Here is an 11,488-nt window from a genome sequence, read left to right as displayed (position 1 = left end):
CGTCCATCCTTACTTAGATTTTAATCCTGCGGGAGAATATAACTCCTGTATTTGTTGGTTCATTCGTTGATTCCATTCATCTCCTGATGGAGAGCGTCACTCGTCCATCCTTCCTTAGATTTTAATCCTGCGGGAGAATATAACTCCTGTATTTGTTGGTTCATTCGTTGATTCCATTCGTCTATGGATGGAGAGGGTCACTCGTCCATCCTTCAATTTTAATCCTGCAGGAGAATATAACTCCTGTATTCGTTGGTTCATTCGTTGATTCCATTCATCTACAGATGGAGAGCGTCACTCGTCCATCCTTCCTTAGATTTTAATCCTGCGGGAGAATATAACTCCTGTATTTGTTGGTTCATTCGTTGATTCCATTCATCTACAGATGGAGAGCGTCACTCGTCCATCCTTCCTTAGATTTTAATCCTGCGGGAGAATATAACTCCTGTATTTGTTGGTTCATTCGTTGATTCCATTCGTCTACGGATGGAAAGGGTCACTCGTCCATCCTTCAATTTTAATCCTGCAGGAGAATATAACTCCTGTATTCGTTGGTTCATTCGTTGATTCCATTCATCTACAGATGGAGAGCGTCACTCGTCCGTCCGTCCTTAGATTTTAATCCTGCGGGAGAATATAACTCCTGTATTCGTCGGTTCATTCGTTGATTCCATTCGTCTACGGATGGAGACCGTCACTCATCCGTACTTCCTTCCTTAGATTTTAATCCTGCGGGAGAATATAACTCCTGGATCCGTTGGTTCATTTGTTGACTCCATTCATCTCTTGATGGAGAGTGTTACTTGTACATCCATCTGTCCATTCACTTAACGACCGTTGCGTGCATTTCCCCTCCCCCTCCCCTCTTGCCCTGTGGTCCAACTTCAGAGGCTTGGCAACTGACTCACCTACTCGACGGTTTCGTTCTCCCAGGGTCACGTGATCGGCTTCTGTAACCTTCCGACAGGAGCAAAGTCAGGTGGGGGAGGGAGGGGCTGGGCCAGATCAGATTCACTTAACAACTGTGGGAACTCCTTGAACCGCTGCCGTGACTCACTCACCGACGGTGGCCAGAAAAGTCATCGAAGGGGGAGGACCGAATTCATTTGACGAACGCCTCCCTTGACTGTTGTCGGAAGTCCAGAACTGCCTTTATTACATTGATTGATTGATTGACGGTTTGTGGAAATTTATAGAGTTTTATATTGGTATCGATTATATAAATTGATCAGAGTTTTCTCCCCTTTCTCCTTCTTTTTTCCCAGGAATTGGATCCTTTGGGTCTGCCAGAGATGTTCTCCTTGAATTCATGTAGAAGAGGTAAGATGTCGAGCCAGCCGGGAGCGGAATGGGCGGGAGATCCCAACGAAGGAGTCTGGATGTCCAAATCCTTACGGAATCATAGAAGGACAGGGTCAGAAGGGACCTTGGAGGTCCTCTAGTCCGACCCCCAGCACAACCGGGAGAAGCGTACAGAATCATAAAATGACAAAGAGTCGGAAGGGACCTCGAAGGTCCTCCAACCCCTGACTCAAGCGGGGAGACCCTTACAGAACCATTAGAAGGAGGGAGTCGGAAGGGAGCTCGGAGGTCATCTAGTCCAGCCCTCTGCTTAAGCAAGAGAACCTCGTAGACTCGGAGAAGGACTGAGTTGGGAAGGGGCCCTGCAGGTCATCCAGTCCAACCCCCTGCTCGGGCGGGAGACCCTTAACAGAATGATAGAAGGACGTGAGTTGGAAGGGACCTCGGAGGTCATCTAGTCCAACCCCCTCCTCGAGAAGGAGACCCTTACAGAATCACAGAGTTGGAAGCGACCCTGGAGGTCATCTAGTCCAACCCCCTGCTTGAGCAGGAGACCCTGACAAAATCGTAGAAGGACAAGAGTTGGAAGGGACCTTGAAGGTCATCTAGTCCAACCCTCTGCTTAAGCAAAGGAGCCTTATAGAATCAGAGAAGAGATAAAGTTGGGAAGGCACCTTGGAGGTCATCCAGTCCTACCCCCTGCTCGAACGGGAGCCCCTTACAGAATTATAGAAGGACATGAGTTGGAAGGGTCCTCGGGGGTCATCTAGTCCAACCCACTATTCAAGCGGAGACTATTATTGAATTCCACAAATTCGAAGGGGCCCCGGAGGTCATGTAGTCCAGCTCCCTACTCAGGCAGGTGACCCTTACAGAATCACAGAAGAACACAGTTGGAAGGGACCTTGGAGGTCATCCAGTCCAACCCCCTCAACCAGGAGACCCTTAACAGATGTACAGAGCTGGATGGGAATTTGAAGGTCCTCTAGTCTAAGCAAGAAATAGAATCAGAGAAGGGCAGAGTTGGAAGGGACCCTGGAGGTCATCCAGTCCAACCCCCTCAAGCAGGAGACCCTTAACGGAAGTACAGAGCTGAATGGGACTTTGAAGGTCCTCTAGTCTAAGCCAGAAATAGAATCAGAGAAGGGCAGAGTTGGAAGGAACCCTGGAGGTCATCCAGTCCAACCCCCCCTCCCGCTCCAGCAGGAGACCCTTACAGAAGTCTAGAGCTGGAAGGGACCTTGGAGGTCTTCTAGTCCAAACCCCCTGCTCAAGTGGAGACTTTGATAGAATTGCACACATTCGAAGGGACCCCTGGAGGTCATCTAGCCCAACCCCCTGCTCAAGGTTGTCCAATCTGTCCTTAAAAGCCTCCAGCCATTCATGGGTGGGGGGGGCTCCGTGCCTTCGACTCCTTTCGTTAGGGAGGGGGGGGTGTCTGTGCATTGGAGTCTTTGTTCAGGGGCTTTGTGCTTTGGGGGAGCTCCAGGCCTTGGCCTCCCTTGGGGGGCTCTGTGCATTGGACTCCCTTCATTGCGGGGGCTCGGTGCATTGAGGGGACCCAGGCCTTGGACTCCTTTCATTGGGGGGGGGGACTCCGTGCCTTGGACTCCTTTCGTTTGGGAGTGGGGTGTGTGTCTGTGCATTGGACTCTTTGTTGGGGGGCTCTGTGCTTTGGGGGGGTCTCCAGGCCTTGGCCTCCCTTCGTTGGGGGGGGGCTCCAGGCTTTGGAGAGCTCTGCACATTGAGGGACCCCATGCCTTGGACTCCTTTGACTGGGGGGGGGCTGTTTCTGTCCTCTTTGCGCCGCGCGGGGGCGCTCTCTCCCTGGACGCTCTGGCCGCGCGCTCTCTGTCCTCTCCCTGCCCTTTTCCGCCGGTCGGGGCGTCTCGCTCTCGTCTCCCGCTACCGCGGACGCTCTGGCCGCGCTCTCTAATGCCCGCTGGTCCGTCGGCGCCGCTCCCTCTCGTTGGCTTGGCTGCCGACGCGCTCTATCCCCGCTGCTTCCCCCCTCGTCTCCCTCACCCGCGGACGCTCTGGCCGCTGTCTGTCCCCTCTGTTCCGCCAGGCGCCGCGCGGAGACGCTCGTCTCCTTTCTCCGTAAACGCTCTGGCCGCTCCGTCTCCATTCCCCCCCGTTCCTCTAGCCGCCGCTAGGGAGCGCTCCGTCGGGGACGGTCTGGCCGCTCCTTCTCCGTGCCCGATATTCCTCCCGGAGTTGCGCGAGGGCGATCCCTCTTCTCCCACCTTCATGGACGCTCTAGCCGTACTCTCTATCCCCGCCGTTCCTCCAGCCGCCGCGCGGGGACGCTCCCTCTCGCCTCCCACCTCCGCGGACGCTCTGGCCGCTCCCTCTCGTCACTGTTCCTTTTGGCGACGCGCGAGGGCGCTCCCTCGTCTTCCACTTCCTTGGACGCTCTGGCCACTCCCTCTCCATTCCCCCGTTTATGTAGCCGCCGCGCGGGAGCGCTCCCTCGCTTCCCTCCGTCGCGGACGCTCTGGCCTTGCTCCTTCTCCGTCCCCGATGTTTCTTCTGGAGCCGCGCGAGGGCGCTCCCTCTCGCCTCCCACCTCCGCGGAGGCTCTGGCCCCTCCTTCTCCCTTCACCGCTGTTCCTCTTGGCGCCCCGCGAGGGCGCTCCTTCTCGCCTCACACCTCCGCGGGCGCTCTGGCCGTTCCCTGTCGCTTCCCACCTCCGCCGTCGCTCTGGTCACTCCCCGCTCTTGGGCGCTCCCTCTCGCCTCCCACCTTCGTAGACGCTCTAGCCGCGCTCTCTATCCCTGCCGTTCCTGCAGCCGCCGCGCGGGGACGCTCCCTCTCGCCTCCCACCTCCGCGGACGCTCTGGCCGCTCCCTCTCGCCTCCCACCTCCGCGGACGCTTTGACAGGCCCCTCTCGCCTCCCACCTCCGCGGACGCTCTAGCCGCTCCCTCTCGCCTCCCACCTCCGCGGACGCTCTGGCCGCTCCCTCTCGCCTCCCACCTCCGCCGACGCTCTGGCCGCCCTGTCTCGCCTCCCACCTCGACGGACGCTCTGGCCGCCCTGTCTCGCCTCCCACCTCCGCGGACGCTCTGGCCGCCCTGTCTCGCCTCCCACCTCCACGGACGCTCTGGCCGCCCTTTCGCCTTCCACCTCCGCGGACGCTCTGGCCGCTCCCTCTCGCCTCCCACCTCCGCCGACGCTCTGGCCGCTCCCTCTCGCCTCCCACCTCCGTGGACGCTCTGGCCGCCCTCTCTCGCCTCCCACCTCCGCGGACGCTCTGGCCGATCCCTCTCGCCTCCCACCTCCGCGGACGCTCTGGCCGCCCTGTCTCGCCTCCCACCTCCACGGACGCTCTGGCCGCTCCCTCTCGCCTCCCACCTCCGCGGACGCTCTGGCCGCGCTCTCTCGCTGCGTCCCGGCTCTTCTGCTCTCCGCATGGCGGCTCCTTGCCGGCTCCTGCGGGCCTTCCTGCGCGGCGGCGGCGGCGGCGGCTCCTCTTCGGCGGGGCTGATCGGCCCTTGGCGGTCCCGCTGCTACAGCCGGGTGGCCGGGACGGAGGAAGCGGAGGAGGCCGGCCGGGAAGTCGACATGGGCCGGGAGGGCGAGCCGACTACCGGGGACCGAGAGGACGGCGCCTGCCTGCGCCACTCGCTGCCCCCGGGTAAATGGGGGGGGGTCTCATGGCACCCCCACTTTGGGCCAGGATTGGGGGGTCATTGTGCCCTGGGGTAAATGGGTGGGGGTCCCATGCACCCCCCCTTGGGCCTGGATTGGGGGGGCATTATGCCCTGGGGTAAGTGGGGGGTCTCCTGCCCCCCCTTTTGGGCTACGATCGGGGGGGAATGTACCCTGGGGTAAGTTTGTGGGGGTCTGATGCCCCCCTTTGGGGCGCGATCTGGGGGGGAACGTGCCCCTGGGGTAAGTGGCTGGGGGTCTCATGCCCCCCCCTTGGGTCAGGATTGGGGAGCATTGTGCCCTGGGGCAAGTGGGGGGGGGGTCTCATGGACCCCATTTAGGCCAGAATCGGTGGGGGGATGTACCCTGGGTTAAGTTTGTGGGGGGGGTGTCTGATGCCCCCCTTAGGATCAGGATGGGGGAGAATTATGTGTTCGTGTAAGGGGGGGTCTCATGTCCTCTTTGAATCAGGATCGGGGGGGGGGGGGTGAAATGTGTCACAGATTAAGTGGGTGGGGGTCTCATGCCCCCCCTTTGGGCCACAATCTGGGGGGGAAATGTGCCCCCGGGGTAAGTAGAGGTGGCAATCTCATGCCCCCCCCTTTGGGCCAGGATTGGGGGGCATTGTGCCCTGGGTTAAGTGGATGGGGGGGTCTCATGGACCCCCTTTAGGCCAGAATCGGGGGGATGTACCCTGGGGTAAGTTTGTGGGGGGCGTCTGATGCCCCCCCTTTGGGCCATGATCTGGGGGGAGAATGTACCCCCGGGGTAAGTGCTTGAGGGTCTCATTCCTCCCCCCCTTTTGGCCAGGATTGGGGCATTGTGCCCTGGGGTAAGTGGGAGGGGGGTCATGGGGCCCTTTTGGGCCAGGATCGGGGGTGGAATGTGCCCCCAGGGTAAGTTGGTGGGGGTCTCATGGGAGTATTTCCCCCGGGGTAGGTTGGTGGGGGTCTAATTCCCCCCCTTTGGGCCAGGATTGGGGGGCATTCTACCTTGGGGTAAGGGGTGTGTCCCATGTTCCCCCCCTTTAAGCCAGGATCGGCAGGGAATGTGTCCCAGAGTAAGTGAGGGGTCTGATGCCCCCCCCTCTGGGCCAGCATTGAGGGGGTCATTATGCCATAGGGTAAATGAATCGGGGAGGAAATGTATCCCGAGGTAAGTGGGGGTGCCAACCCCCCCTTTTGGGGCCAGGATTGGGGGAGGAACTATTGGGTCACGTAACATTTGCAAGAAAGCTACCAAACCTCAGAGAGCACCGAGGACCCCCCCTCCTTTTCTCTCTTCTCCTCCTCTCCACACACCCCACTCCGTGATACCACTGATGACATCTCCCGGTTGGGTCACGAAACGTCTGCCACAAAACCACCACAATCTCAGGGGACACCCAGGACCTGCTAACTTACTTTAGCCTCGCTTAACGTCTTCACATCTTGAACTTTTGCAGCTGGTTGCAACTAAAGGCCAGGTGTCGCCGTCCCGAATATACGTCGCGCGGGGTCTATTCGGAAGGCAACATTTTGGCGATCGCAACAGCACCCTCCTTTTTTGTCCTCTTTCCTTGCAGAGACGAGAGATTTGCTGAAGGAATTCCCGCAGCCGAAAAACCTTCTCAACAGTGTCATCGGTCGGGCTCTCGGCATCTCTCATGCGAGGGACAAATTAATCTACATCCATACCAATGGTCCGCGGAAAAAGGTAAATATCCCACCTTCTAAATGTAGCAATGCGGGTGGTCCTCGACTTACGTCAGTTCATTTAATGGCGCCGGGAAAAAAGTGACTTAGGACCTTTTTCCGCTTTTAACGACGGTGATCCCGTGAGCAAAATCGCAACTGGCTCGTATTTGCGACGGTCACACAGTGTCCGGGGTCCCGCAATCCCTTTTTGCGACCTCCCGATGAGCGGTCGACAGGAGGGAGACGAATTCGCTTAACAACTGTGGGACTCGCTGAAGAAACACGGTGATTCATTTAACAATCGGGGTGAGAAAGGTCGTAAGACAGGGCAAAAACGACTGAACAGATGTCTCCCGTAGCTGCGAAAGGTGGGGATTGGTAGCAGTCTTAAGTCAAGGAGTCGCTGCAGTTGGCTTGACGGCTTTGTGTCACGGCTTGACTGCAACGGGAGGCTCTTTTACAGTCGTAAGTTGAGGACAAACGGTAGCTTGGCCATTTTCTTTGGCGACTTAACAGCTGCAAAGGGGAGACTCTTTTACAGTCGTAAGTCGAGGACAAACGGTACTTGGACCCTTTTCTGTCACGACTTAAAGACTGCAATGGGGAGGCTCTTTTACAGTCGTAAATCGAGGACGAACGCTTCAGGCCAACTCCCCCTCTCTCTCTCTCTCCAGAAAGTCACGCTGCTCATCAAGTGGCCCAAGAATGTCGAAGTGGAAGGGTACGGCGCCAAGAAGATTGACGCGGAGAGACAAGCTGCCGCGGCCGCTTGCCAGCTGTTCAAGGTGCAGCTTCCAGGGCGGGATTTGCACCCTCTTCGTCGCCCCAGTCACAATTTTGGCTTACCGGAACTTGAAGGCTGCAGGGATGGTTACAACGCTTAGCGAGGACCCCACAATCCTCCTCCTCCTCCTCCTTGCCTTCCTCTCTTCCTCCTCCTCACAAACCCTCCTCCCTTCTAGCCCTGATGACATTCCCAAGTTGGGCGACGAGACGTCTGCCCGAAAACCATCAACCTCCGAGAGCGCCAGAGCTCTGCCTCGCTCGTCCTAGCCTCGTCCCCTCCAGGTTTTTTCTCCTTTCTTCACTCTTCTCTCTCTCTCTCTCACACTCTCTCTCTCTCCTGCAGGGTTGGGGCTTGCTGGGACCCCGAAATGAGCTCTTTGACGCAGCGAAGTACCGCCTGCTCGCCGAGCAGCTGGGCTGCGCAGCCGACCGGAAGTGGTTCTCCGAAAGCAACTGGCGGTCGAAATCAGGGCCATCCCTGGCCGACCTCTCGACCTGCTGGCGGCGGGTGGAGCCCGAGGACCCCGTGCACCCCCTGGAGCACAGCCCCCCCCTGCCCAAACCCATCCGCAACGAGGAATTGGAGGAGGGGGAGCTGGAGGAAGGGGAGCTGGAGGAAGGGGAGCTGGAAGACGACGCCATCGAGGTCCACAACGGCGTCTCCATGTTGCGCCCGGGAGCCCAGACCCCGCCCAGGGACCTGAGGTACGACGTCGGTACGCCCTGGGTTTCGGTGCGTGAAAGTCTCTTGGCAGGGTCTGGCTTCCATCTTGACACACACACACACACACACACACACACACACGCAGAAGGAAAGAAGGATTCTGTGTGGAGTGGTACCCCGAGGCACCCTCTTTAGGCCATGGACTCCTCCACACAGCTCGTCCTTGACTTACGACAGTGCCTTTAGCGACCACAGTGCTGAAAGAAAGCGACTTAGGACTCGTGGGGGGGGAGATGGGAGTCGGAGTCCAAGCCCTCCCTCCCCCACCCGCGTATGTTGAAATACATCTCCCGTCAACCCCGTTGCTTTCACTGGCTGGGGGGAGATGGGAGTTGTAGTCCAAGCCCTTTTCCCACTTAGGTGGGAATACGTCGCCCGTCGGCCCTGTTGCTTTCAGCTGGCTGGGGCAGATGGGAGTTGTAGTCCAAGCCCTTTCCCCACGTACGTTGGAAGGCATCTCCCGTCGGCCCCGTTGCTTTAACTGGCTGGGGGAGATGGGAGTTGCAGTCCAAGCCCTTCTCCCGACTTACGTTGGACTACATCTCCCATCAACCCTACTTTAACTGGCTGGGGGGACAGGGTGCGGGAGTCAGACCTTGTACGGTAGGCCCCATCATCCCCAGCCACTGCTTCCGGGTTGGCTGGGCAACCTCTCCCTTTGTCCCCATCGCTGGCCAGCTTAGCCGATAAGCCTTCCTGGCCAGGAGGGAGATGGGACTTGTAGTCCAAGCCATGGGGGCTGGACTAGATGACCTCTGAGGTCCCTTCCAACTCTTGTCCTCCCATGATTCCGTAAGAGGCTCCTGCTTCAGCAAGAGGTTGGACTAGATGACCTCCAAGGTCCCTTCCAGCTCTACGATTCCGTAATCTTAAAACGTGCCGGCTGGCAGTTTCTGGGAGCTGAAGCCCTCCCCATTTAAAGCATGCCTAAATCTCCTGGGGAACGTTCTAGAACGCCGACGGCTTGATGCCACAGAGCAGGGGGGGCGGCCCACCCCGCTGAGACAGCATGGAGGGGCCCGGGCGATGGCCCATCGTCCCCAGCCTCACTCAAACGTGGGTTGCCCGCTTCAGACTGTCCATCCTCCTTCTGTTTTGGCGGTTCCCAGGCAATGACAAACAGGGGCGGTTAAACCATGACAAAAAAAGGAAGTTTTGCGTTTTGTGTTGTGTGGCACGGGAGAAATGTCTTTGCTTAGAGGAGGGGGGGGCTACCCGTCGTCCTTGAGTTACGGCCGTTCATTTAGCAACCGTTTGAAGTCGCAACCAAACAAGCCACTTGGGACCCCTTTTCACTCTTAATGGCCGTCGCAGCCGTCCCCCGCTGTCCCGTACTCAAAATCCCAACGCTTGCCAACCGACTCGTATTTATGATGAGTCTCGCCATCCTGGTGACGGGGGAAGCTGGCATCGCTTCGTAGCCGGGTGACTCCCTTAACAACCCGCCCCCCCCCCGTGCATTCCGTCATCCAGTGGGGCAACACTCACGTTGTAGCAATGTGAAAAGCTGTTCTGACTTGCGCTCCTACGTCGCGGAGTACATCTACTGAGAAGCGAGGACTCGCCGAAGTTAGCTCAACGCCGAGTAACTGTCCTAACTTCTGGTTGTTTTCTCGTGAATACAATCTTAATATACAGGTCCTCCTGGACTTACAACGATTCACTTAGTGGCCGACGCTGGGAAAAGTGACTTAGTCACATTCAGTGACCGAAATTACTCCGACGCTGGGAAAAAAAAGTGGCTTGGCATCTCCTCGGTCCAATGCTCAAAATCCCGACTGACTCGTGTTTATGACGGTCGCGGCGTCCCGTCGGAGAGCGTCCCGTGATCCCGTTTGGCGATCTTTAGACGATCAGAGTCAACGGGGGAAGCCAGATTCGCTTCCCGACCGTGTGACTTAAGTTAACAACTAACTGCAGGGACTCGCCGAACAACGTTGGCAAGAAAAGTCGTAAAATAGAGCCAAACTCACTTAAAAAAAAATGTCTTGCTTCAGTTGCGGCTGTAAGCCGAGGACTAACCTGTAGGGCTTGCAAGTTGGGGCTGGGCGGTCCTTCGGCGTGTGACTACGTTAGGTCACTTGCCGGAGAGACCCTACCGAACCCAACCGTAACAGAGGCCAGAATTTCCGTCGTAAAGCAGGACGCTCATGGATGGAGGTGCTGATCTGACCGTTGCTTGGTTTTAACGATGATGGCCCTCCTTAAGTGAATAACCCCCGATTGTTAATGGTTGAGCGGACTTTCGACAATCCTTAAGCAAGGTCTACCTCTTAAGATCAAAGCCGATTGAACTACGGCTAGTGCTAGTCCTTTACTTACAACCACCGGCTCAGTCCCAAATTTCCATGGCTTGAGAGTGAAAAGCCGGTTGTATGTCACTTTTTTCCCGCTAAACAAACGGTCGTGCGTTGAGGACTCCCTCCACGCTCCCGGTAATAAACCCTGGGTGCCGCCGTCTTATGGCAGCAACTGCAGGGGGACCGAATCCCCGAGATACGACCGAGCGGTTGCCTCGTCTTTTCCCCGTGCAGGGATGGACTCTCGGTGGAGATGACAGACGACAACACCGCCCTGCGCGCCCTGACTCAATTTCCCCTCCCGAAAAACCTTCTTGCCCAGGTCATCCAGATCGCCACCTCCTCCTCCACCGTCAAGGTGAGTTGACTGTCAAGGTCTGTGTGTGTGGAGGTGTGTGTACGTTGCTTTCTGTGAAAATTGGAGGACGTTAAAACCTCTCGTCATTCCGACAGGAGTACATGCAATTCCGGACCGTCGGCACGAAGACCAAGATCTGCAAACTGACTCTCCGCTGGCCCTGCCCCATGACCTTCGCGGCCAAGGGCCGTCGCAAAGTGGAAGCGGAGAACAAGGCCGCGGCGCTAGCCTGCCAAAAGCTGAAGGTGAGTGGCAGAAAAGGAGCCGCAGCGCCTGGCCGGTGTTCGGCTGGGCTCTGCGGTGGCTGGTTTTACTTAGCGATTTTTAATTTTACTTCTTGATCGTTTTTATTTAGCGTTGGGCATCGACAGAAGTCACGTGATCACTGATAGACAAATTTAGTCTCAATAAAACATCAGCATATAATGCATGTACATATATATGTTACATTTGTATACATATACGTATATCTGCATGTGTGTGTATTTGTATATCATATATATATATATATATACACACATACATAGACACATGTGTATATATGTATGTATATAAGCGCTCTGTCAAACTACATATATATATGTTTAGGTATATATTTAGGTATATGTAATTATAGCTAGATGTATCTATAATTTAGATGTGTATATTTAGATATTATCTGTCTATAATCCATCTATAGATATATATT

At 56.7% G+C, this 11,488-nt stretch overlaps 1 protein-coding gene across 2 annotated transcripts in view; it reads left to right on the top strand.

The window, feature by feature from the left end:
* Nucleotides 1-1,153: 1,153 nt before the first annotated feature.
* DHX30 (DExH-box helicase 30) overlaps nt 1,154-11,488 on the top strand; it is a 28,979-nt gene continuing 18,644 nt past the window's right edge. The window contains exons 1-6 of one of the 2 annotated variants that reach the window (XM_083380200.1): nt 1,154-1,320; nt 6,521-6,651; nt 7,307-7,417; nt 7,762-8,123; nt 10,677-10,800; nt 10,896-11,045. In XM_083380200.1, coding sequence (XP_083236326.1) covers nt 1,293-1,320; nt 6,521-6,651; nt 7,307-7,417; nt 7,762-8,123; nt 10,677-10,800; nt 10,896-11,045 — 906 coding nt within the window. In that variant the 5' untranslated portion in view covers nt 1,154-1,292. Of the gene's footprint in view, nt 1,321-4,713; nt 4,943-6,520; nt 6,652-7,306; nt 7,418-7,761; nt 8,124-10,676; nt 10,801-10,895; nt 11,046-11,488 lie in introns of those variants that run through there. The other variant, XM_083380199.1, reaches the window with a different exon arrangement.

This window comes from Vipera ursinii (assembly GCF_947247035.1).
Source record: "Vipera ursinii genome assembly, contig: scaffold_225, whole genome shotgun sequence".
Lineage (NCBI taxonomy): Eukaryota > Metazoa > Chordata > Lepidosauria > Squamata > Viperidae > Vipera > Vipera ursinii.
This window is presented reverse-complemented; position numbering and strand designations above follow the sequence as displayed.